General features: G+C 44.7%; 1 protein-coding gene across 2 annotated transcripts in view; it reads left to right on the top strand.

Annotated features, from left to right (window-relative positions):
• The window catches only part of LOC138515895 (alcohol dehydrogenase 1-like), a 309712-nt gene that overhangs the window by 100790 nt on the left and 181429 nt on the right, over nucleotides 1-27493 (top strand). For both annotated transcript variants that reach the window (XM_069630656.1, XM_069630657.1), the window contains exon 4: nucleotides 22845-22986. In XM_069630656.1, the coding sequence (XP_069486757.1) occupies nucleotides 22845-22986 (142 nt within the window). The remainder of the gene's footprint in view (nucleotides 1-22844; nucleotides 22987-27493) is intronic.

Raw genomic sequence — 27493 nt, 5'->3', positions numbered from 1 at the left:
AGTTTGACACTTCTGGGTTCTCGAACCGAAAATTCAAAGGGGAAAGAAAGTCCAAGCCCACAAAAGGCAAGGGAGTGTGCAAGCCAAGATCCAGGTTAAGCAGTCCAAACGTTTACTGCCAGGAGAGTTACACCAAGTATCCAAACACAACCCAAATTAAGTCCAAAACACAGTCCAAGAGTTCAGTTCACCAGTCAAAAACAGATCAGATAAGTGCCTTTACAACAAAATGAAGTTGATTGAGAAGTAAGGGCTCTCATCCTTCTGTGTCCATGATTCAGTGGCTTCTTCCTCGATATCCAGGGCATAGTGCAAACACTTTCACTTCACGTGGTCGCTCTCCGTATCAAATGCATGCTCTAGTGATCATGGTGTCTGTGTGCTCAGGAATTGAAGTCCTACACTACCATGGGACTCAGTGAGACCCGCCAAAGAACATACCACTGGGGTCGTGCAGCCTGGCTACACCTCACATGATGTCAAAGGCACCAAAGAATGGATGTGCAATGGTGATAATGTTACAGTCCTCACAGGGAAGGTGTGTGATGATGATGTGAAGTCACCACCAAAATGATGGTTTGTGAGGGTTGTGATGCTACAGTCCCCGCAAGGATGGTGTATGATGATGGTGATGTTACAGGCCGTGCAGAGACAGCGGGCGATGATGATAAAGTCCGGCCAGAAATGGTGTGTAATGATGATGATGTTAATGTCCCCACAGAGATGCTGCGTGACTAGATTGGTGTTAAAGTCACCATAAAGATTGTGTGTAGTGGTGATTTTATGAAGCTGAATGTCGCTATCCCCGTGTTTATTTCTTCAAAAACAAGCCAGTTGCTCAATTGCTATGGCAGACAGTAGTGGGAGAGGTGACGGCCATGTCTGGTACCTCACGATTGGGCAAACATTTCTGAAGTAAGCCATTAATCAGGACCCTTGCCCCAGGTTATGTGTAAAGGAGTTTAACTAGAACAAGATATACCATGTCATCTCCCATCCTTTTGAGAACGTTGAAAGGAAATGGCCATTCTAGTGAATCAAAATCCTTTTCCATATCCAGAAGAGGGCAGCAGCTTGCGTGTCAGGGTTCCGTCCTGAGATTGTTGCAAAGAAGTGCCTCAAACTGTGACATGTGGATCTACCAGTCACAAATCCCAAAGGATCCGGAAGGACGAATTTGTCCATTAAAGACTTCAATGGAAGGGCAAGAATTTTGGCCAGAATTTTTTTGTTTGAAGTTCATCAAGGAAAGCGGGTGATATGAGGAACATTTCTTCATGTCTTTCCTCCTTTTAGGAAGTATGACTATACACGCTTCCATGAGTGAATATTAAACTGTCCCCTTTTCTATCACTTCTCACATACCTGTAGCAATATCAGGTGTTATATGTCATACAATTTGTTATAGTATTCAGCAGGATAGCCATCTGGGCCTGGTTCCTTACCACTGGCCAGATTTAAGATTGCCATATTGATTTCTATCATCATGCTGGAGGGGTTTAAGATCAGTCTGTGCTGCTATTTCATCGAGGTAGTGTTCAAATTGTTCTGATGTATTCTTTACCCTACTGATGTATAAGTGCTCATAATAATCAGTGAAATTCCGGATAACACCTTCTGGGTTCCTCACTTGGGAATGCCCCACATCTACTTCATCTACCCAGTTATCACAATCCTCTCTTCTGATGGCCCGGGATAGAGTTTTCCCAGGGAATTCTCCCTCCCCATAACTATGGGCCATAACTTGCTTACCCATGTATTCCATTTCCCCCTCACCATTTCCCTGAGTTCTACAAGTTTGCCTTTGATTTGTTCCTGTAGGGACTGTTGATGTGCAGCACTGTATATCAATTCAATTGCTTTCAATTCCCTATTTAGCTTGTTTAGTGAACCCCTGATAGATATTATGATCCCATCCTCCATGGCAAGGCTGGCCTTTCGGATACAAACTTTGTGGCTCTCCCTACCCACACTGTGCACTGACCCAGGGTTGATTTGTTATGGTGTAGTATGCTATAGTATGGTATAGCATGGTAAAACCACTTATAGATCACAACATCCACCTTGAAAAGGCATCTTGGCACTGAACAAGATAAACGCCCAAAGCAAAAGAAACTCAAGATACAGATCCTTCCCCCAGCTGAGACAGCAAACCCAATATCATGGTGTAAACAGGAAAGTCTTTATTTGATGTCAGATGTCGAGGTAGTTTGAGATGCCATGAAGGGCCACAGGCAGGGAGTTACAGAGCTTTGCTGCCAAAATGTAAAATGAGAAACCCCCCAAATATTTCCAACCAGATTTTGGGGGTAAAAAGGAGATCCGCCAAGGCACAGCGAGGAACCCTGGAAGGTTGATACCATTGAGACTTGCTACTCAAAAAACTAGGAGCTGAGGTTTAGAGGGCTTTATGACTAATTCCGAGAGCCTTGAACTTTATACTTTGGTCAACTGCTAGCCAGGGTAGATAATGAAGGTCAGGAAAGATATGATCCCTGCAGCCCAAGTTCAACAGCAACTGCGCAGCTGTATTTTGGATCATCTGTAAGCTTTGAATACATGATGTAAGTAATCCCAGGTAGATTACTTTAGAGAAATCCAATCTGTTTGATATAAAGGCATTCATCAATTGGATCCTATGTGGGAATGCAAAATAATCCAAGAGTCTCTTTAGTAAGCGAGGTGGAAGAAGCAAGTGCTAGAGACTCTGGAGATTTGGGCATTGAGACATAATGACGCATCCATCAACACCTGCAAGTACCTGGCCTTCAAGACAGGAACTGGGCAGATGCCTAGTGAGAAGAGCCAGAGCTTAGAGATCCAGGTCAACACTAAAGGGTCTTCATGTATGGAGGACCCTGGATTGAAAATAACAGAGAAACACATCAGCATTTCAGTTTTTTGTTAAGGTTAAAATTAAATCGAATTTGATGCATCCACAAACTGATTGGATCCAGACATGCCCTAACCATGTCCCCTTAAGGACCTTCAGCCTCTCCCATATGAGAAAAGCAGTTGTGTGACATGTGCATAAATATGAAACCTGATTCCGAATGATCTAATAAGGTCCCCTAAGGGTTTCATATAAAATTGAACAAACACAGACTCAGCAAAGAGTCCTGAGAAACACGATAAGTCACTGGTGTAATAGCTGATTCAAATGGCGGAAGAACCACCGACTGGGTTCTATCAGTCAGAAAAGATGATAGCCAGGCTAAGGCCTTATCTCTGACCCCATATCACTAAGGGAGGATGGGTGAATGTAATGGTCAACCTTTTGAAGTCGCAGAGCAGTACAACAAAATCGGTACCTCCAAGCCTCTGCATTCATCTGAAGTCGTCTATTGCGGCAACCACTACCATTTCCGTGCAGCATCCAGGCCTAAAAGCAGCTTGAAATATGTCCAGCAAATTCTGTGCTTCCACATAGGACTGCAGTTGTGCTGTTGCCACCACTTCCATCAATTTGCTTGCATATGGCAGCAATAAGATAGGCTGATTGCTGGACAATTGAGTGGGGTATAAGGAGTGTTTTTTTAAGCAAAGGGATCACTGCAGCCCTCTTAAATTGTGATGCAACTAAGCCCATATCAAAGGAGCTATTTACCAGAAGGCAGAGGTCCGGAGCTATCACAGATCAAGCATTCTTTAAAATCCTTGCCGGGCATGGGTCATGTGTTGAACCAGACAGCCAGTGAACCCCAATCACCTCTAGCAAAGAAGAGACATAGACAGAGTCGAATGAAGAAAACAAATAAATCAGGCCATCCCCACCTGCAGAGATCCTACCGAGGAGCCGGGATTTACCCCATAATCTGGCACATTTAAATCCTCTTGAATTTTTGTAATTTTGTCCACAACGAATTGTGCTAGACTTCCTTAGCGCCAATGGGGAACAGAGCTTGGACAATCATTAAAAAAGTTCTTGCACAATATTTGGGCTGGAGAAAATACAGGAGGAGAAATATATCTGGTTAGCATGAATGACAATTTCTTTGTAAATGTGTAGGTGGTGTTTATATGCACATTTAGCCTGTTTTCTAGGACTCTTCATTTACTTTTCTTCAGCTTTTAGCATGCTGGTAAACCACTCATTATGCTTACTACCTACACCTCTTGGTCTTTTTGTCGACCCTGGGGCTCTGGAGTGTTAGCCGCAGTGGTGATTTAAAAATAACATTTTTCCAAAAGCTGCAATGAATCCTAATCCTAATCGGATCCCCCAAAAGAGGGCAGCAGACTCTCCATGTTGATGTTTTCCCTATTATGATGACTACGCGACTGGCAATACTCCTGTGCAGTTGGCGGGTTAGCTTTTGTTCTAGTGCTAAAAGCAATTCCAACATGACCTATCCAAGGGATGGGGACTGGGGGAGTTACTGGCACAGAATATGGGTGGTCGAAGATGCAGTCTAAGGTATGGCCAGCTTTATGTTTGGAGGTAGATGCAAGTTGAGCCGGGCCTAACATAGATCAAGAATCTAAAAAGATTATTGCCTAAGAAATCTTGACCTGGTACACTCAGAAATTAAACTCACTCTATAATCAAGTGTGAGAAAAAGAGGATAAGTTATGCCACCACATCCGCAAACATTTTTTCAAGTGGGAGTTAGTCTCAGGGGGCATAGATAATTAACATATCCAGTGTATAGACCGTATTAAAAAGACATGCAGAATTGCTGTGGGATCCAAGACTACAGGACTTTTAGTAATTTTGTTAGGGGTGTCTCTGTAAATTAAAGTGATTTCTAGGAATTTCTGCAATTAATTACAGATTCCCAGTGTAAATGAGGCATCTGACAGCGTTGCTGGTTTTCAGGACTATGTGCGCCCAGATAATGGGGGATCATTTCAATCTAATGTCATTAATATAGGGGAGTGGTCAAAAAATGTTCTTGGCAATATGGAGATGCCCAGACAATAGCCATCCTTCTGTTCTGGTTTGGGAGTCATAGATTGACGAATAGAATGTTTATTCCTTAGTGTCACCATGTAACGTCTCCATTCATTATCTAGCCCACATATCTCGCAGAACCTAAGGAGTGCTTTGGCTGCAGGACCAAAGGGTCTAGCTATGTCTGACGATCTGTTCAAAGTTAGATCTGTAATTGTCTTAAAGTCCTCCCTTGAATGATATGACAATCCTTGTGTGATAGCATTCTGTCCAGCACAGTGTGATGAGAATAATAGGGTGAATACACATTCACAAGTACAACACATTTGTCAAGCAATTCTCCCGTTAGTATTCAGTATCTACCCCCAGTTCCTGCCCACATTCAAATCTTTGGCTATGATGTATCAGGAGAGCTACCCCTCTTGACTGGTATGAGAACTTAAATAACCATCTTTTTTACCCCATTGCTTCCCCAGGGCTGGTGATGGTCCTTTGGGAAGATGTGACTTACCTAGCATGATCATTTTGGTTTTGTGCCTCTTAAAGTAAAATAACATTTTCCTTGCCTTAATCACATTGTTCAAACCCTGCTCATTCCATGTGGTAGATGTCTTTTGCTCGTATCTACTAGTAATTCTAGACACAATTGTACACATATTCACAAACTATTAGTCATATGAATAGGGCTTGTACTTTGATATGTTGCTCCCTGTTTTTCTATTGTACAGCTGCACATCAAAATTAGTATTGGCACATTGTGGCTGATGAAAATACAGCAAACTAAACTCAGTCCCGAACACTGGTATTGTCCTCAAACCTCAGTGAGATTATCCCTCCGCACATTAATTACACTAACACCACACATCACAAATGAAACACAAAAACTCTGAGTAACACATTCCCCTGAGTTGCAGACACGCCGTTGGGGGTAGCAATAACAACACGTTTTCAATACAGAGCTTTATATCCATCTCTATTCAAGTTGTTTGCCAAAACTATGGAGCTTTTAGTCAGATCTAGACTATTTCATGTCATTTAACATTACCTTGAATAGCCTAGATATTTAACTTAAACACTTCAGTTAAGCATTGTCAGGAGGTTAAACTGGGACCGCTTCTAGTCCCAGTTTATGGCAGATGATCATCTTGGTAGGTGGTGGCCTCATCAGAAGGGTTAAAGAACAAAGTTGTGTCCTGGAATATTATCTTCAATTTGGAGGGAAACAACATTTGATGTTTGATTCCCTTTAAACAGAGTCTGTGCTTCACATCGTCGTAGGTCTTTCTTGGCGCTTGGACCACAGTCCTTAAATCTGGAAATAGGGCAATCTTAGTGTTGTGAAACGAATGGGAGCTTTTTTTGTGAGCAGCTTTTAGAATGAAATCTCAGTCCCTATTATTGAAGATGCAAGAATTGTTGGGTTTGGGGCAGCAGGTCCAATGCTAGTCGAGTGCCATTAGCAAGACGTTCTCTCTCATCTATAAAGTGATTCGATAGTTCTGGGTGACCCTTATTTCTGGCAGGAGGTTTTCTGATTAGAGCTTAATTGAGCTCAATGCACCCACCCATGCATGCTTATAATTGTAATGTTATTGCACTGTGTGCACGATTCCGAGTCCACATTCTTGGCTTTGACAATGGCTAACACCTTCTTAACTTCCCCCAAACTCTCCTGCTATTCTATGAAGGGTATTCTTCACATAGCAAACCCGCTTCTTGTCTTAGCACAGGCTAACAGCCTGGAGATTGCGAGGCAGGGCCTTTTGAATTGGGTACTTCTATCTATGTTGTTTCAGCCATTTAGGGTGGCCAACATCCAGCTACTAGCAAGGCCTTAGCTCATCATTGGAGTTCCTTTCATGCTTGGTGTGGGGATACAAATCTTCACCCCCTGTCCTGTGCTCCTCCAAGGGTCTTTGATTTTCTTTTAGCTGGATTCCAGAAGGGGTCAGCTTTGGTTTTTTATGGTGTCGTGGTTCACTATTAAGGCGTGCAGGGGCCCTTGGGGAAGGCTGGATGTTTTGGAAGATCTATTTCTCCGGCTTACTAAGTCCCTATTTTTTTAGAAGAGGACAGAACACTGGTTTTGTTGGATGTCAAGGGAGCCATCATACCCTATATAGAATGTACTAAGGCTTTCCACAGTTGTAACAATTTGTTTGTGAACTTTGGGGGAACACAAGAGGTTGTAAAATGACTGTTTTGCCCCTCAGCCACTGGATTAGGACTGTAATTGGAAAAGCTTATGGCATGAGAGTCTGTGCTCATCCCCCTACTACTCAGAGGAGTTCCACTAGCGTGGTGGCGGCTTCATGAGCTGAGGTCCTGGGTGACCCATTAAGTAACATTTGTCAAGCAGGCACTTGGGCTTGTCCTTCGACATTCATCAAGCATTTCAGAGTACAGTGGCTAGTAGCTGAGGGTGCCAATGTGGGTTCAGTTGTCTTGGGTTCAGTGTTTTCATAGCGTGACCTGTTGGTTCAATACAATTATTTTTGCTTTGCATGAAATAGGTGTCACTTGGTCATCCTTTTCTGTTGTTGTATTGTGCCTGTCGCTTGGTACTGCGGTAGATCTTGATTATTTTGTAAGGTGACGAGGGAAGATAGCTGATGCAATGAAGATTACCTAATGCAGTAAAGGCATCATCCCTGCTCACACTCCTTTTTAAAATGGCACATTTGACAGTTGATTTTATCTAGTTATGTTCTACTCCCCTTATCTTCCAACAGGTAGCTTTCTCATACCAGCCACCACTATTTCTCACAAGACTTTCCTATAACTTACGTACTGCGTGCACGTTTGAAATGATTATCAAATACATTTCGGAAAAAGATGGCTTCACCAGAATGTGCTTACTAGAGGACAGGGCAATGGTGAATGCAAAAAGGAATTTTTGTTCACAAGAGTTGGGAAACCAGTGTATTGATCTTATGAAAAAAGAAGAATATCAAATTGACAGATGACAAATGCTTTTTACTGGATGCAAAGGATGTATGTGTTTCATTATATTGTACTATTTGCAATGGGGAAAACACAGGAAATTGTATAGGTTAATGAACAACACTACTGAAACCAACAGACATCAGTAACCATCTCCACAATACAGTTGGAATCAAATTTAGCTTATGTCATAGCAGTGTAATAGACACCCACAATTTGGTATGGTAGGAAGTAGTTACAGTAGACAACACTTGTAACCAGGCAACTTGAAATTTCATTAGGGGAGTCCACAAAAGGACCTGCAAGGGGCAATAACATTGTCATACTGTATGATTCTGGCAGACCTTTCATGCCATCAGGTTCTATACCTCTAACCAAAGCATCAAGTCATTTTTCCAGGTAGCCAATAAGGAATAATGCAGCTGTAGGCCGATTGTATTACTGGAAACCTTAAGGGTAGCCTGTCCAGCAGGATATGTTATTATACAATTGGAAAGCAAAAGGTGATGGAAGTTATGTTATATTATGATGATTTGTATTGCACACTGCTGCCATTTTCATGGTCTCCAGGCGCTCATGATTGAGCCAACACTCAGAATTCTTCGGGGTACCATTCCATTCCTTTGTTTTTTTAACTTGTCTGTGTCATTAACAGCAGGGGCCAGATTACAGAAACTCTGCACTGGTGCAAGTGCAAGGTTACACGGTTTTAGCAGTACTGCAAAGTTTGCCCTATTTCCTAAAACACTGGGACACATTAGAAAACCATTGCACCATGGCAAGTGCCGTTTGGCATGGTGTAAGCGCCCTGGCAAAAATTGCACATCACAATTAAGGTCCCAAGAAGCACTGTTCATGACAGTACTTTATAGGCAATTAAATAGAGTCTATTATGATTATTACTTTGAAACGCAGAATAAAGTCCAATTTCCATACGGGGAAGCCTTATATGTATGTACTTTTAAATGTTGGAGAGCTTCTATACATTTACCACAAATGGCTGCTCTTTACATCCCAATTTGAAGGGTGGCAAACCAGAAGAAGGACTCAGACTAAGATTTGCCATGTGAATTAGATGTTTATTTAAATAAAAAGAAAACACCAATGTAGCCCTACTGCTATGAGGGAAGTTCCCTGCCTAACCAGCTAAAAGTAAGGTTGCTTGTCAAAGTCCAAAAGAAATAGTCCTTAGTCCAAATCCTATTAGCTAACTGGCCTGACCACTTAGGTAAAAAAAAAAAAAAGAAAGGAGGCGTGAACAATAGCCTCTGTCCTTAGCTTCTTCCTGGCCCAATCATTTGGATTCTTTTCCAAGGGTTTTTTAAAAGCTCATTAATGTCTCGCAACACGGTTCACAACCTCTCTGCATGCTCTCTGTATGCCAACTCTTACTTCCATATGGTTCCCTGTTTCCAGTAAGAAAATGTTTTCTTAATAAAATTCCATCATTTCCAACTTCATACTTGACAATGTTCTTGTTTCATACTTAAGGATTGGAGCCCTCCAGGTTCTCTCTCTCTTTTTCTGTTCATTCTATTTTATGGTTCTTGGGCTTCCCAAAGCCCTTTGGCCCTTTGATAGGCAGGCTGTAGCTTGACTTTGGCAAGGCGTCTGCCCGCTCTGGTTTATTGGGCTCCTGTAACCCTTGTGGCTTTCCCTGCCTCGACTATTAATGTCACTAGGTTTATCACAGCTCTAAAACCCCTTGACTGGTTAGCGGACCTTAACTGCGATACCACCATCCTATCCAACACACACTGTGCCTGGACTGACCACCATCTAATCACCTTCACCATCAACAAGAACAAACATGCATCACCACCTACAACTAATGCCCCACCTGCATTTACTAGAAATAGCAAAAATATCACAGCTGAGAAGCTAATCCCACTGCTCCAACCCATCATTGACTTCACACCCACCATTGCCAACCCCACAGATCTAGTAGAGTTATACAACTTAACTATCCTCAAAGCCATCAACATCGTTGTGCCACTTAAACTACACAAAGCCAAATCACACGCTCACCTCAACTCTTGGTTCACCCCTGAACTAAAAACGCTTCGGAAAAACAAGAGACATGCCGAATCAGTATAGAGACACTCCCCCTCAATCATCAACAAGATGTCATATACCTCAGCCTCCAACATATACAAGCAAGCCATCGTCCAAACTAAAAATAATATGTACAACAAAAGAATCAGTAAGGCCAAATCTAACACAAAAGAGCTCTTCAATATCCTAAGAGGACTCAAATCCCCATCTCCCATACCTGACACATGCACCAAAGATACCTTGTGGTGTACAAATATACAAGAAGCCCTCCTCGGCAAAATTGCCATGCTCCAAGCAAAAATGGAAGTTAAGAAAGCCAGCCTTACGACTGCTAATAACCTCACACCATCCCCTCCCATCAAACAAACAGACAACAGTACCCCTTTCGAATTCTCAACCATCACCACCAAAGAGGTCGAAGACATAATATCCACCCTGAAACCGTCCAAATTCCAAGGTGACACCTGCCCAGCCCCAGTAATCAAAGACGCGGCCAAACATCTAGCCCCGTTCATTACCTCACTCATAAACTCTTCATTCACTTCAAGCATAGTACCTGACAACCTTAAGGACTCTTGGGTCTTACCACTGCTCAAGAAACCCACACTGGACCCCAGCATTCCCACCAACTACAGACCCATCACAACAGTGCCTTTCCTCTTAAAAATACTGGACAGAGCAGCCAATCTGCAGATCCAGAACCACCTAGAGGAAAACAACTTATTTGGACTAAGACAATCTGGCTTCCGCCCTAAACATGGGAGAGAGACCACCCTGATCGACCTCAATACTCAAAAGGACAATTTAAAAGACAATGGAAAACTGGCCCTCCTACTCCTTCTTGACTTATCAGCTGCTTTCGACTTAGCAAATCATGACATTCTATGCAAACACCTAGCCTCTGCAGCCAACTTTTCTGACAAAGCGAACGCCTGGATTCAATCCTTCTTGAACAATAGATCTATGAGGGTCTTCGCACCCACTGCTGCCGCCGAACCAGCCCCCGCTACCTGCGGCGTCCCACAGGGATCCTGCGTCTCGCCCACACTATACAACGTGTTTACAAAACCCCTATTCGACATACTGGATCATTTGGGTGTCATCTACACAAATTATTCAGATGACACTCAAATACTCATCCCACTAACAGGCGACTACTCCACTGACAATAAAGTCCTCAATAACATCTATTCTATCATCCAAGAATGGATGGCCAAGCATGGACTATGCCTCAATGACGACAAGACTGAGCTTCTTCTCTTAGGTTCCCAATCCAGACTTAACAACCTTGTCAAACTTTACCAAACATTCACCATTGACGGCAACAACATCTCTTTATATAACCATGTAAAAACCTTAGGAATATACCTCGACTCTTCCCTCACCCTGACAAGACAAATCAACGCCATCTCATCCTCTACCGCCTACACATGCAAGCTTATTAACACCTGCAGACCCTACCTATCCACAGCCAACTGCACAACCCTTGCTAGAGCTTTAGTACTTTCTAAAGTAGAATATTGCAATGCACTCTGTCTTGGCACCAGCCAAAAGAACATTGATAAGCTTCAAGTTGTTCAAAATAATGCTCCCAGAGCAACCTGAACACATTTCAGATCTGGGACGTACCACCCATTGGCTATCTATACCCCAGAGAATTCAGTACAAAACACTGTCTCTTACCCACAAGTGCCTGTCCAACCAAGCCCCCAAATACCTTGCTGACCACTTCACCCTCAACATCTTATCTCAGCCAACCAGATCAGCCCAAACCCATTGCTTAAATGTCCCCAGACATAAGCTCCAAAGATCAGGTGGCGCAAGCTTCCCAGTCCTTGCCTCGAAACTCTGGAACTCCTTACCACTTGCTCTCAGAACCAAACCCTCCTTCCATCAATTCAGACAAAATGCTAAAACCTGGCTTATCGCCAAAGAAGACTAAACCCGCACCTCACCTTCACTCACTTGAGACACTTGTACATATATTTATTGACATATCTAGCCAACACAAACAACATGAACCAGTTGTAATTAAACTGTAAATATCCTACTTGCCATTTTTTTGTATTGTATATCCCCGTCCCACAATGGACTGCACAAATTGTGGATAACATGCACTACAAGAACTATGCATATGTAACGATTATCCTGTAATTTAACAACCATGTATATATTACCTGTTATCTTGTAACCATGCCAAGCGCCCAGTTGCCACAGGGCCAGGCTGCCATATACAATACAATAAACTAAATGAAACTAAAGCCCTCTAGCCCTCTGATGGGCTTGCTTCAGTTCGATTTAGGCAGGGCATCTGCCCGATCTGGTTTATCAGGCTCCCATAGCTTTTGTGGCTTTCCCAGCCCTAAATATCACTGTTCACCCATCTCAACAGCATTACCTTTTCGGGAAGATTCATACATTCGCTTCCCTTACGCTGCTCGGCTGAGCAGCTAATGCACTGATGGTGCGGAGCTCAGAGGTCCAATCTTCCTCGCAGCTGTTTGTGAGCAGCATGGAGGAGCCGAGGGTGGCCTTGAAGGATGGACTGAAGCTGCAAGAAAAAGGTAAGAAGGCTTCTTTTAAAAAAAATTGTATTTTGCTGCATGTGTGAAGTGCGTGTCAGATGTATGTATGTGAATGGTGGATGAATGAGAAGTGATGTGATGTGTGTTTTTGAATTAATGTTCTGAGTGGGTGGGTGTGTGCCTGTGTAGAGAATGTGATGAGTGGATGTAAGAGAAGGCGTGAGTGAGTGAGTGAGTGAGTGAGTGAGTGAGTGAGTGAGTGAGTGAGTGAGTGAGTAGTGGATGAATGAGTATGAAGGTGATGGTGTGTTTTTAAATGTTCTGGGTGGGTGTGTGCGCCTGTGTAGAGAATGCAATTGAGTGGATGTAAGCGAAGGTGTGAGTCAGTGACTGGTGGGTGAATGGGTACGAAAGTGATGGTGTGTTTTTGAATGTTGTGAGTGGGTGTTTGCCTGTGTAGAGAATGCAATGAGTGGATGTAAGAGAAGGTGCAAGTGACTGGTGGGTGAATGAACATGATGGTGATGGTGTGTTTTTGAATGTTGCGCGTGCTGTGTGCCTGTGTAGAGAATGCAATGAGTGGATGTATGAGAAGGTACAAGTGACTGGTGGGTGAATGAGTATAAATGTGATGGTGTTTTGTTGAATATTCTTGGTGGGTGGGTGACTGTGTGCCTGTAAGAAGAGTGCAATGGGTGGAGGTAAGAAAAGGTGTGAGTGAGTGACTGGTGGGTGAATGAATATGAATGTGAGGGTGTGTTTTTGAATGTTCAGGGCAGGTGAGTGTGTGCCTGTGTAGAGAATGCAATGAGTGGATGTAAGAGAAGGTGTGAGTGAATAACTGGTGGGTCAATGTGTATGAATGTGGTAGTGTGTGTTTGAATGTTGTGGGTGGGTGGGTGAGTGTGTGCCTGAGTGGTGAATGCAGTGAGAATGAATGTGAAAGGGGATGCATGGGTGCATGTGTGTGTAAGGCCCTGGGAGACTGGGGATCACTAAACCATTTTTGACACATCCTTTATTGACTTTGCATGTTTTACTGGTATTGTTGGGCAAAGCCAAGTTCATGAGTGTCATTACCTGGCTAGAATGGCATTTTGATGCATTCAGTCGTCTAGCCATTGCTTACTGTGGCATGACATTTATTACTTGGCATCTTTAAAAAAGCAAGCATGAGAAGTTGTGTTACCTCGCTAGACTGATGTTTTGGTGTAGTAGCCTGTATATTTTTTTACCGTAGCATGACTTTTTATTAACTGAGCATCTATTATGAATCAAACATGATAAGTGTTCTTATGGGTCTAGATTAGCTTACATTGGAACCAGTTTAGACAGGTTTTCATATTGTGACATGTCACTTTTAATGGCCAAACCAACAAGAGTATGTTCTTACATAGGAGTACTGGCATGTATTGCCAGACCCAGTTTTGTGCCCAGTGCCAGTGATGATACTATAAAAAACATCTTAAATAGAACATGAGTATGTTTTTATATGGGAATACTAGCAAATGTTGGTTGAGACAGCATGGAAATGTATGGGCACAGCCAGCATGAAAATGTTTTTTATACTGGCGTATTTTGCAGGGACCGGCATGATATTGCATTGGGAAATGCCCTGTGCACTCTTGGTGACTCGCATCTATTGTACTTTTTTCATGATTTATCCCACACTCTACAAAACCGATTGATGGCTTTTTACTCATATTGTTGGCCCTTTACCCACATTTTCACAGAAAGTGTGCTGTGTAATGCACCATTCTATCCCAGGGGAGGAGGTGGAATCCCCCCTAACCTTTAAACCCATTTTCGTAAGTTCTGGCCCCCTCGCTACGATCGGTCACAATCGCATACCTGTGGCAACTATTTATACCCTCCAAGAAAATAACTCACCAGCCATATTGGTAAATTTGTGGACCAGGCACCTCCCCCTTCTTTCTACGCTATGTGAAACATATAAAGTTGAATTAAACAACATATTTAATTCTTTCACTTGCAGTAGTGCATGCCCCTGCATCAGCATAATCATCAAGGACATTGCCCACATGTGGTGGTCCAGGCCGGCCAGGGGTGTGGCATGCGCTGTTCGTGGTTACGGAGCTTGGCGGGGGCCCCCACAGCATGGTCTGCAGGGGGGCCCCCAAATATTGTGCTGCGCCATTGTCTCACCAAGCGGTAGTGTACAGTGCACACCTTCAAGTCTGCCAGTGAGTCTGCGGGTGAGAAGCAACTTGTGGGTGTTTTCAATTTAAAATAACTTTGTGGTGCCAGGGACTTATGCGTGCAGCAATGATATTACATTAAATGGTGGGGCTTTTTAAGTCCTCTGGCACCCAGTATTACACTTAGATAATAAAAACTATGGGGGTCTTGGATACATTGAAAGAACCTTTCCCAGGTATTATACTCCAGCAAAGATAACGTTATCAGGTGCACTCCCCTAGTGCATGTAGACCAGTCTAATAGGTTTCCTCTATCGTAGTGATAGCTGACTCATAGATACATTTATAACCAGGGAATTTTGTTGATACAAATCCTGGTCAATGATTTCATTTTCAGGCCTTGCTCGTTCAGGATTTTGCTCCTGGGTAAAAAGCAGCGAACGCCTCCCCAGGTCAGTGCTTTTTTGGCTTGTTTAACACAGCAACGCCACAGATAACGAGTACTTCTGTGTCCATTGATCTATAGAGATTTTGGTTACCCTGTTGCATTGCATTATGTATGTTTTACAAATAGACCACACATCGAATATGGAAAATTACATTCCCCAAATGTGTGATCATGGACAAATCACGCCTCCCTCTGTGCCTCAGTTCTTATATAAGGCTGAAATGGGAGTGCCTGGAAACACAGGTGTTAGGCGCATCTGTACTAGCTGAAGGTCGTTTGCCTTCACTTCCTGTGATATCACTCGGGGCAGGATCAAATGGGAATTGGTTCAGTAAATCATGAACATCTTCTTATTGGGAGAGTGGTAGATGGTTAAGGACCAGCTGGTGTTCTAGGTCTTGGTCGGTAAGGAGGGTGGCCATGGTTACAATAGTCCGCTCTACCGGATCGACTTTCCACTCTTTGAACAAGTTCACATGATAGTTTTGTGTTCTCTAGCATCTATCCGGTTGGGCCGCTACATAATTCAAGGAACCTTTTCTCGCAAGAATTGTATAGGGACTGCACCATTTAGAGATCATTTTATTCTCTGAGGTTGGAAGGCAAAGTAATACAGATTCCCCAACGGAGAAAGATCGAGCTTCTGCTTGTCTACTATGTGAGGTCTTTTGATGTTCTTGGGCCCTATCTAAGTGTTGTTTTATGATTTCTCTAACATAAGCCATATGGGATTTTAGCTAATCAGCTATCTGGGGAATAGGTAGGATATCCTCTTCTCTCTCTTCCCAGGTCTCTTTGAACATATCCATTATGTCTCGAGGTTCTCGCCATATTATAATTCAAATTGGGACTATCCTAGAGACACCTACGGTTTTTTCCTTACCGCAAAGAGAGCCCAGGGAATCATAACATCCAAATTTCTACCATCGGCCTCTAACAGCTCGTTTATTATTCTTTATAGGGCTCGGTTAAACCTTTCCACAAGGCCATCGGTCTGTGGGAGATACACAAAGGTATGCATGGTTTTAATGTGTAGCATTTCTTTTACATCTTGCACAATTTTAGACATACAAGTGGTACCTTGATCTGTGAGGATTTCCTTTCGGAATCCAAATTGTGAAAGCAAAGGAAGGGAAGTAGATGTTTAAGTATTTGTTGACTCGTATTGTTCCCAAGGGGAAATGCTTCGGGATACGGTGTAGCATAATCAACAATCACGAGTATGAATTTATTTCCCAGCTTCGCTGTTTCTAGCAGGCCCTGTAAGGAACTCATGGTGGCAACAGTAAAGACAGACACAAGTGGTGACAGTTCAAGGGTGTTTATTGAACAGTATACGCAGTTTGGAAAAACACCTAATCTAAGCCTAAATCTAAAATGGGAGCAAGCTACAACCATCAAATAATAATACGGCAGTCCTAGTGGCATCTTGTCAAAATAAAACGGCCTATTCTAAGAAAAACCTATTGCCAGTCCTTACGCTAAACACAAAGTGTGGGATAAGGTTCAGAGGAAAGAAAGAAGTGTTTACAAATAATAAGCCCGGATGCTGTAGTCGGGGTCTGCATTCCCCACGTTTTGAGCACGGGACAAGGCGGGATTCCGGAGCACAGCACACGCTCGAACTTTCCCAGCATGAGCCAACAGTTCAGCTCTCAGCTATCAAAGCCTTCGGGGGTTAAGTCTCTTTTCTACAAAAAGTCTCTTCCCTCCGAGGACCTGATGTATTCAAAAAATAACAAACCAAAGTTCCTTTCTGCTTGTGCATTGGGTGATGCCTTTTCACCGCTAGATCCCCCCCCTTCCGGGCTTAGATCGATCAAAAAGTTCCTTGCAATATCAGTACCTTTGGTGGTTAACTTTCTTGCTTCTGAGGGTCTGATGGTGTATAACAAATATAATAAACAACAGTTCTTTCCTGATTGTACTGGAGGTGATATTACTTCATCCCTTGGATCTCCCTCTTCAGGGCTCATACCCTTCTCGAATGCTGGCCTTCCCTCCATCGGGTTCACTAGGTCTTTCAATACAATCTCCTCTGTGAGATTCACAAGGCTTAATGTCTTTTTAAACAGTTCAATGTATATATTCCTCTGCCAACACACTATTCATTGGGACTTCAGGCTTAGTCCCTTTTTCATCGGCTACCCTCCATCGGGTTCACTCTTGCCAACTGTGCTAATCACACAGTTTCTTGAACAGTTCTTACAATGTGGGATTCACTTCCCTTTGCTTCACAATCATCCGTCGGTCAAAGACTTTCGACTATATAAAGGATTTTACAAGACCCCTGTATGACCACTTTGACCCCTTTCTTATCGGCTCCCCCTCGACTCACCGGCTGTGATGAACGGCTTGGCCTTTCTTGTCTCTAGAGTCAAGGCCAGTACTGACGGTGGCAAGCATCTCTCCCCGGCTTGGTTTTCAGCGGAAGAGGGCCCTGTGTACCGTTGACAACTGCTGCAACACACGCTGGCTATTGTTCACGGTCTTACAATTCCTTCCATAGAGGTTTCACTGGCCTGGGTTGGAAAGGGCAAGGTTGCTTCTCTCCTGGTCACCCTCTCGATTCGCGCCGTCTTTCTCCTCTTCTTGAACTGCTGTGCTGAGTTGGCTCTCTCGTCGTGCTGTCTGCCTTGCTCATATTGTGCTCTCGTGCTCCACCTTTTATCCATGTGGGGAATGAAAAGGGCCCTCGGGTGTGTACGATTCTGGTCAATTGCCTGACTTTGCCTGACCCTTGTGGTGGAACATGTCAGGTAAACAGCTCTGGTGTTTGTCCGTCTTCTTTCGTGGTGTGCGAAAGTGTTCGTGTCGGAAAAGGGGCAGAGTAGAGTGAGTATCCTATGGGGTAGGATGGGGGAAACAGTGTTATAAAAAGGGGGATACCACGTCTCACTTGCCGGTGTCCCACGTCCACTCCCCGAGGACCTCCCATCCAGAAGATCCTCCCGCACTGGTCTACCCCCAGGAACTGGATGCAATAGCGATTGCCGTGTCCTGGCCACCTGTATGACCGATCCCTGGAAACTAGTAATGGGCTTCTCACAGCCCACTATGTCCATCGTGATGCAGGAAAAGGGTACTTCGATGATGGGAAGTGGCTGTAGCAGGGCCTAGGGAATTGGAGTGGATGCGGTCCTCTGACAAATATCGCAGATAGAAACATAATTCTTTACATCTGCGAACACTCAGGGCAGTAGAAATAGGGTATTACTTGGCTTTGGGTTTTTCCTGTTCCCTGATGGGTGGCTGATGATTTTTTTACGCTGAGCAGCAAAGGGCACTATTAGCTATATTTGACATTGGCACTTAACAGGGCAAAATGCCAGTTCGCACCGCAATTTTTGTGTGGCTCCACTGTAGTATTATAGAATAATCCTGCATCCTGCAGAGTATACCCTTTATTGGGTGATGCAGATTGGCATGGGAATGATCACCCTACAACTGAGCAGCTTGATCATTGGGCCACCTTAGTTTGTGATCAAAGAGGCTTACACATATATTGATTGCCTTTCATTTTCTCTTTTACTGATGGAGAAAATACTTTGGAAATGGTTGCAGACCAAAAATGCTTACAACGTGTATTGTAGCCTTTCTAATTTGTTATCCCATTCAAGGTTTCAGTTTGATTTTAAAGAAAACACACTATTTGCATATAAAAAAAATCCTTCCCACTGTTTTGTATGGTCTGTAGATGAGGCAGGATGCACCCAATTATGATTGAAGCGGTTAGAAGGATTGTGTTAGGGAGCAATTTCACGGCTGCCTACTCCCAAACGCCAATAGAATGAATTAGGATACATTTAGGTCTTAAAATCTTGGAAAGTGTACTGCCGATAAAGAAAGTAACCTTTTATTCAAAAACTCGCTTGAAATGACCCTTTATTCCATTTGAAATGGAACACAGATCGGAAATGTCAAATTTCAGATTTGTTTTAAAAATGTGTTCATTTCCTTATGGAAATTGATTACATAAATAATGAGGAATTACCATACAGTAAACAATAAGGAACCCCAACAAGCAAACCTATAAATGGTATAGTTTAAATAATTACAATTGTATGGCAATGAAATCTTGCTTATGTGATTATTTAAAAGTTAGCCCAGCCAAGGAATGATCTCTCAGATATTTGTAAAAATGTCCTGACAATTTTTTTTCGCAGTATGTATTGGAAATTTCGCTCTAGCATATTTTAAACGTTAGAACATACGGGCTCATGCCAATAAATCCCTCGAACTGAAAGAATGTATAGGTTATGTAAAGCAAATGGGAAAGTGGAAACATTAATACATATTTTTTGAATGGGGTCAAATCTAAAAACTTGTGTCTCACCCACTTTAGATGATTTGTACATAATATTGGAACTTTGAGAATGTATCAATTCTCGATGAGAATTGTGGGTAGTCATCACATTTTTTAATAATTGTGACTGTGGTGACAAATTGTAGTTTTATTACATTGTGTTTAAAGTAAATTAATTGTTATTTGAAAGTGAATGTTATTTGGAGATTTTTCACTTTTGTTTCATATGTCCTGTCATTTTGAATTCCATATGTGTTGGCATTATCTGTTTTGCGTTTAATGGTGTATGTATCAGACTGTATATAAAACGACACTGTGAAAAGCTTTGAGAAATAAAACTATATCACAAAACGAAAGCTGGTGATTTTTGTCATTTTGTGCTCACCATGTATCAGAAATACATTTAAAGGGGACCCTTCATCAATAATGGCCAAATCCTATTTCTGAATGGTGCCATTTACAAGTATATTTTAGTTCTAAAAGAATACTAGAAATCAGGGTACATCTGATTTAATTGCCTTGTTTTGACCTGAAGCTAACTGCTATGCAAATAGGTCTAAGGGCTCAAATCATTACCATTTGCATCAGAGCGAGTCAGGGGGTGCCCCGAGCCTGTTCCTGCTGCGCCATAGATCCACAAAGCCTGAGACCTGAGCAAATATAGAGCTGCCTGGATCTTCTCTGACATGCCCGTGAGCAAGGTTTTGTGAATCGCAATTTCACATAAGTATCTCAAAGATGCTCCAGACATCACCAGATTTGTTTCAGTTTTAGTCTTTGTGAATAAGATGTAAGGTAGCAGAAAAAATTCTGAGATGCTCAAAGCATCCCTTTATTTGCTCCAGTTCAAGTCTTTGTGAAAACAGGTCTAAATGGATATCCAGTGATGCTACCGTCGAATAGTCACTGCACATTTTTATTCAGTGCAGAATATTCAGCGGTAAAAATCACCAAGCATTAAAAGGACAGATGGTGGTTTGGGGAAGTGCTTATTGTTTTGATAGAAGCAGAGAGGTTGTGTATGGTAATAGGGCTGCAGGAGAGTGTCCCCTGCATTTCGTAGAAAAAAGCTGGAAATCTGCAGTAACAAAATCACTTGCCGTCTAGTTAGCCACACTCGAAATCATATTGGAGAGAGGAGTGGGGGGGTTTCAAAAAGAGGAATCATTGTTCCTCAGAACAGTGAGAAATGTTTTCAAACCCTTTCCTGATCTTGCTATGCATAGTATTATTTTCAATGTCTACAGACTGTCAGAATGAACACAGAAGAACTTACTTCACCAAAATCTCCAAACATATTTCCAAATTCAATGGACAGGTGTAAGGAACTCATGGTGGCAACAGTAAAGACAGACACAAGTGATCACAGTTCAAGGGTGGTTATTACCTCTTTATCCCCCTCTTCCGGGCTCAGATCCACAGGGAGTTTATTACGCCCTTCGGTATTCGAGCTTTGCACTTCCGAGGGTCTGATGAGCTCCCAAAATATTGAACAAAAGGTTAGCAAAAATTCCAAAGTTCTTTTCTGATTGTCTCTGCTTGTGCTTGGGTGATAGTTCTTCTCCCCTGGCTCCCCCTCTTCCGGGCTCGGACCCCTCTCGATTGTTAGCCTCCCTCAGCCGGGTTCACTATGGCTTTCAACACAATCTCCTTTGGGACATCTAGTTGATTCACAAATCTTAATGTCTTTTTGATCTGTTCACTGTGGACATCGCTCTTCTGGGTTCACTCTTGTCAACACACTGCTAATCTGGACCTTTGGCTTTACCCCTACTTGATCGGCATTCCCTCGGTCGGGTTCAATCTTGCCAACTTTACGATGCAGGATTCATTTCCCTTAGCTTCACAATCATCTGTCTGTCAAAGGTTTTCAACTGTACAGAGGATTTTACTAGACCCCTGTATGACCACTTTGACTGCCTTCTCGCCTTTCTCCCAAGGCCTTTTGGTCACAGTATTTCAACAACAGGGTAATCAGCCAGAGTTTCCTGAGTGAGCACCCATGTGGTGCTTTACTCTTCTATATCTGGCTTTCCCATTGCGTATCAACAGTTCTTTGTACTTTCTTTAATCAGCCGCTGGTTACTTTCGTTCAACACAGTTCAGTTTCTTATCGGCTCTCCCCGCGACTCACCAGCTGTGATGAACCGCTTGGCTTTTCTTGTCTCTGGAGTCAAGGCCGTTACCATGGGGCCAAGCGTCTCTCCCCGGCTTGGTTGTCAGCAGAGGAGGACCCTGTGTACCGTTGACATCCGCTGCAAAATACGTTGGCTATTGTTCGTGGTTTTAGGATTCCTTCTGCTGAGGTTTCATAGGCCTGGGTCGGAAAGGGCAAGGTCACTTCTCTCCTTGGCACCCTCTCGATTCATGTCTGTCTCCTCCTCTTGAACTGCCGTGCTGAGTTAGCTCTCTCGTCGTGTGGTCTGCCTTGCTGGTATTGTGCTATCGTACTCCACCTTTTATCCCAGTGGGGGAAGGGAAAGGGCCGTCAGGTGTGTGTGATTCTGGTCAATTTCCTGACTTTGCCTGACTCTGGCGTTGGAACATGTCAGGTAAATGGCTTTGCTGTTTGTCCGTCGTCTTTCATGGTATGCGAAAGTGTTTGTGTCGGAAAAGGGTGGTGGGGTTTGAGTGTTAGAGCATCCTACAGGGTAGGATGGGGAAAAGGTGTTATAAGAAGGGGGATACCGTGTCTCACCCGTCAGTGTCCCGCTTCCGCTCCTCGAGGACCCCCCATCCAGAGGATCCTCACTCACCCCAGGAACTGTATCCATAGCGATGGCTGTGTCCTGTCCACCTGGATGACAGATCCCCGGGACCAGTAAGTGAGACACCTTCAGGTTTCTCACACAGGGTACCACCCAGAAATGCAGGTGACACAGAGTTTCACTGAAAAGATTAAACCAGGACTAGTCATAATACAAGGCACTGGACCTCATTACAAGTTTGCCGGTCCGGGATCTACGGTACCGGTAAGCTTGCCGGTATCGTAGTTCCCGGACCGGCAAACTACGAGTTGTGCTCGTGGGTGACTTTCTGCCTGCCAGGTACAACCTGGCGGCAGAAAGGCACCCGCGAGCACAGCATGTTGGATGCACCGGCACCGTTTTTAATGGTGCCGGTGCATCCGTCCTTCCCATTCAGCCCTATGGGGCCGAATGGGAATGGGGAGCATTTTTTTTCCGGCGGCCGCAAATGAGCAATTACCGGGTCTGGCTGGGTCGTAATGACCCAGTAATTGCCCATTTGTGGGTGCTGGAAAATATTGCAAGTTTGGCGGTAACCTGCCAGTTTTACCGGCAAGGCTACCGCCAAACTTGTAATGAGACCCACTGTCTTTAATTACAATATTATGCTCAGCTTTAGCCGTAAAAGTACTGTCGCACATGAGTGGCGTGTATAGTTTCTAATGAGACAAACAAGAAAATCGTTGCTCAAAATGCGTGATCTGAGGAGTAGACCTAAAACATTACAAGTCCATTAAGGCATATTTTGTTGTTTGACTTCCATACAGATTTTAGGAATCGGGATATGTCGCACAGATGAACGTGTGCTTGATGGAGCGGTAAACAACATGCCATTTCCATTGGTTCTGGGCCATGAAGGAGCAGGAGTTATTGAGAGTGTCGGAGAAGGTGTGACCATGCTAAAACCAGGTGAGTTTTTCCCCCTAATACATTCAGAAGCATAACCCCCTTTAAATAATCGGCGGGATATAAGTATGTGTTCACTTTAATCATAACATTTCCATTTTTTGATTCATAAAAAAAAATATGTCATCTACGCACTCCAAGCATATATGAATACATGAACATTGGCAGCAAATGGGCTATTCCTCTCTGTGCCATCTAGTGGAAGAGTAGGTGTCAGTGTTTCGCAGGAGCGCAGTGTCAGTCCTGTTAGTAAAATAAAATTGGTTCTTAGTTCGGTTCAAGGTGACTCTTATATTGCCGTCCAATTGCCATTTTAAAATTCACAGCAAGCCCACATTTTTGGGTCACTTATCCATGTGTTAGATTTCTAATTCCTGGCTTGCCATTGCTAGCTGATACTGCTGCTGTTCCGTTGGATCCGTTATAGTTCCTTCTGTGAATGCCGAAATTACGTGTATAATAAGGGTGGGTACTTAGTCATTATTTCCCTTCTCTCTTCATTAAAACAGTGCAATACCGTTGACATTATCTTACCTCAAATAGTTTTTCTTATTGGCGTCCCTTTCGACCCATACAAAGGGCCTCCTCACGAATTCGGCAGTAACCCTTAAATCCGACAGTAATGGTGTTAGCACCGCCAATTCCGCTCTGCCGAATCACAAGTACAAATCCTGCCAGAGCAATTGCAGCCGGCTGTAGCACAGCCGGCTGTAATAGCACTGGCACCCGTTCACGCTATTACAGAGCCATCACGAGTCCGGCGTAGGTGCATTTAGTGGCAGAAAACCGGTGGAAAATCCCCCGAAAATACCCCTAGCCAAATGCTGGAGGTAAAAGAACACAGGAGACTGCATAAAGTGCCCAGGTGAAACCAATGCCAATCATAGGCCTACAAAGGACCCACCCATGCACAAAACACACTTCCAAACACCATGCTGCCATTTGGAGCCGGAAGCCTTGACGTGTACATCTACCTGCTACGCCTGGAGCTACAGAGGCCAGCCAACCAGGCCAGGGCCCTGGGAGAACAGGGTGCAGTGGGGATGAGGAGAAGGAGAAGGAGGAGGAGAGTATCACCAGCAAGGTGGACAGCCATCCCCAGGGTCAGGCCAACACCCTGGGTCCTGACTGATGGGCAGTTGGTGACCGAGTATAGGCTGGACATGGCAACCATCACACAGTTGCTGGACACAATCCAGGCTGACATAGGCAGCCATATGGCTATCAGCACTGCAGTGCCCCCGCTCGTGAAGCTTGTGTCCATGCTACAATACCATGGGACTGGCAGCTACCAACACACAGTTGCCTTGATGCATGCTATGGCCCAGTCCAGCTTCAGTGCCGTGCTGGGACAGGTGCTGGATGCACTGCTGGTCCATGTCAATGAGCACATTGCATTGGCAGCCACACATGCACAGGTGAACCAGCTGAAGGGCCAGTGCCATGCCATTGGACAAGTCATGAACGTCATAGCAGCCATGGACTGCACACATGTAGCAATAGCAGCACCCACGGTAAATGATGCGGCGTACAGAAACCATAAGAATTACCATTCCATGAATGTGCAGATAACATGTAGACCTGACCTAACCCTCAGCCTCTGCTGTGCCCGCTTCCAGGATACACCCACGACTCCATGATCCTGCGCAATAGTACCCTGCCAGCGTACCTGTAAAGGCACCAAGGCCTCAACACATAGATGCTGGGTGAGTACAAATGAAGTCCGAAATGCATGTCAAAGGACATCTGATGGGGGTGGAGACACACAGTGAAATCCATGCATGCCAGCAGAAGACATAGGCAGCACTAGCACTGCAACTTTCCCATGCATGTCCCTTGCACGAGAACCCTTGGACATGTGGAACACATCAGAACGCAGTCAGTCTGTATGAAAAGACATGTGGGAGCACAGTCAGATATGGAAGCCGAACTACCACAATGCATCCTGTGTGTGTCGCAGTGTTGCCCTGACACACCATAGACATCCCACCCTGGCCACCCGACAGTCATGGCAATGGTGCCCGAAAGTAGGCACATCCACAACAACACAACACACAATTTGCTTGATTCACGACTATGTACATCCCTGAAACAATGAGTCCTGATTGGCCAATCACATGCCTGGATAAGTGTGCATAATAGTGACAATTGGCAAACGCAACACCACGCAAAGGGAATGCCAATGACACATGGCTGAACAACATGTTGCATGCACATGCAGATACAAGGGTGCCCTCATCCAGCGACAAGGGACAGGCCTGATACATCTAGACACAGGTGTGGTGCTAGCAGTAAGTAGTCCATTGATCCGGGCTGCCCCTTGCACAGCACACACCACAATGGAAGTGACCATATGACAAGTAGTGCACATGTATCACATGAGTGTGATACACATGAAGACTGACACATACATTGAAACTCAGGTGCATGTCGACCTCAGACCATGCATGTCCTGCAAGACGCAGTGTGCATGGCAACATAGCAATGAGATAGCATGACCTCTTCAACAGAAACTTGATTCTGCTGCCAATGTCACTGATTACTGAGCCTTGTGCACCCACTGAACCAACCTTGTCCTCATACCTGCATTCCCTCCCCTGCAGGTGATTCATGATGTCCCCAGTACACATGGCTCATGACCCCTATGCGTCATCCACACACTCAAGCTGAGCTGACATACAACATTGCCCATGGATGCACACATATCTATGTTGAGAGGGCATTTGGACTGCTGAAGGCACGCTATTGGAGCCTATACCATACGAGAGGGGCATTGACATATGCACCTAACATGTGCCATGCTGCACAACATTTGCTGTTGCAGGAATGTGCCACAGCCCCCCGATGCCGATGTGCAGCCACCTGGGGATGGAAGTCAAGATGATGATGTGCCCGAAGCTGGTGCACATGTACACAGGGATGGGGCAAGGGAGGGGAGGTTGGCCAGACAGGGCTTGATTGATAATTGTCTCAGATACGGTTGATGGGTACATGTAACACATATCACTTATACATTAAAGAGCACATGATCACAATCATGAATGTCCATGCTTTGTATGAATTTTGAACGTGATTTATTAAATGTTTGACAATCCCCCTTCCCCGCCAGTGAACTCCCCAGCACACAATCCCCCTCCCCCAGTGAACTCCCCAGCACACAATCCCCCTCCCCCTGTGAACACCCCAGCACACAATCGCCCCTCCCACAGTGAACGCCCCAGCACACAAGCCCCCCTCCCCTCCAGTGAACTCCCCAGCACACAATCCCCCCTTCCCCCCAGTGAACTCCCCAAAACAGTGCAGATAGGTGCATGTTCTCAGGGCCCGCAAAAACTGTGCCATGTCCATCTATGATGGTCGCAGGCGCTTTCCAGGTACGGGCCCCTCTGGTGAGCGGGCTCTCAGGTTGCGCATTGAACAGCACCTAGGTGAAGGCTCCATGGACCCCTCTGTGGGCGTAGTAGAGGTTGATGGGATGGCTCCGGTTACCTACAGCGGCTGGCGGAGAAGATTGTTTGATTCCCTTGTCTGCTCTGCATGCGCAGATAGTCCCTCGCACAACTCCCGTACCCTTTGTCCGAAACCTATCAGGGCTGCCGTGCATCCCTGCACCGCTTTCCGGGTCCGCGTGTTGTCTCGGGGCCATGGACTTAGTGGCATCCCGTATGGCACGGCTGATGGCCTTGATGTGGCGGCTGTGCACTTTGGCCATGGACTCGATTTTCACCAGTTTGGCCTCAATAACATCCAGATGCCCCATCACGGCAGCTCCCGTGATGAGTGGCACTTCAGGTGTGACGGGGACCGGCTGACAGCTACGTGCTGCCTGGAAGGGGGGCTTTAGGGGGACATGTTGCCACCTTGGATGGGGCTGCTGCGGTCCGAGTGCCTATCCTCTGTGGTATCACAGGACGGTGTATCTATGTCTGGCTTTGGTGTGCAGGCATGACGCACACACACACGTGGGGTGTAACGCTCACCTGATTCCCACGGAGGCGCTGATCCCGGCTGGGCTGCTATCGTTTCTTCAATTGAGAAGCGTAGAGCTCGGACGACTCTCAGGACTGGGCTTCCTCTTATCGAATGTCTGACTTGCAGGGTAAGTTTTCTGCAGGTGGAAGAAAAAGAGTTAATCACCGTTTGATGGGATTCCTTCTCCCACCAATCGCCAGTTTCTCCCACAGCCTAGCTTTCTACTTGTCTCGGCGAGCTCTCACCTTAGGCGTATAAATGCTGAGCTCTCCATCCTGCGTCTGGTGCAGGGGTGCGTGGATTCCAGTTACGTCACTGGATGAGTTCAGTGTTGAGGCTCAAGTCTTTTGCGGCCTTAGTTGTGGCACTGGTGCTGGGATGCCGAAGAGCGATGCCGCCGTTACTGCACGAGCGGATGCCTGTAAGTATACTGTAGTCTTTAGGCTTTAAAAGATGGGCACCTCAATAATGTCCCTTTTCCTTTGTTTCAGGCCTCGGGATGCTGTGGGCGTAGTTTTCCGTTGCCGCTGCACGTGCC

Source organism: Ambystoma mexicanum, chromosome 6q, assembly GCF_040938575.1.
Source record: "Ambystoma mexicanum isolate Mex_15411 chromosome 6q, UKY_AmexF1_1, whole genome shotgun sequence".
Lineage (NCBI taxonomy): Eukaryota > Metazoa > Chordata > Amphibia > Caudata > Ambystomatidae > Ambystoma > Ambystoma mexicanum.
The sequence above is the reverse complement of the archived record's forward strand: the minus strand, read 5'-3'. Positions and strand labels throughout refer to the sequence as shown.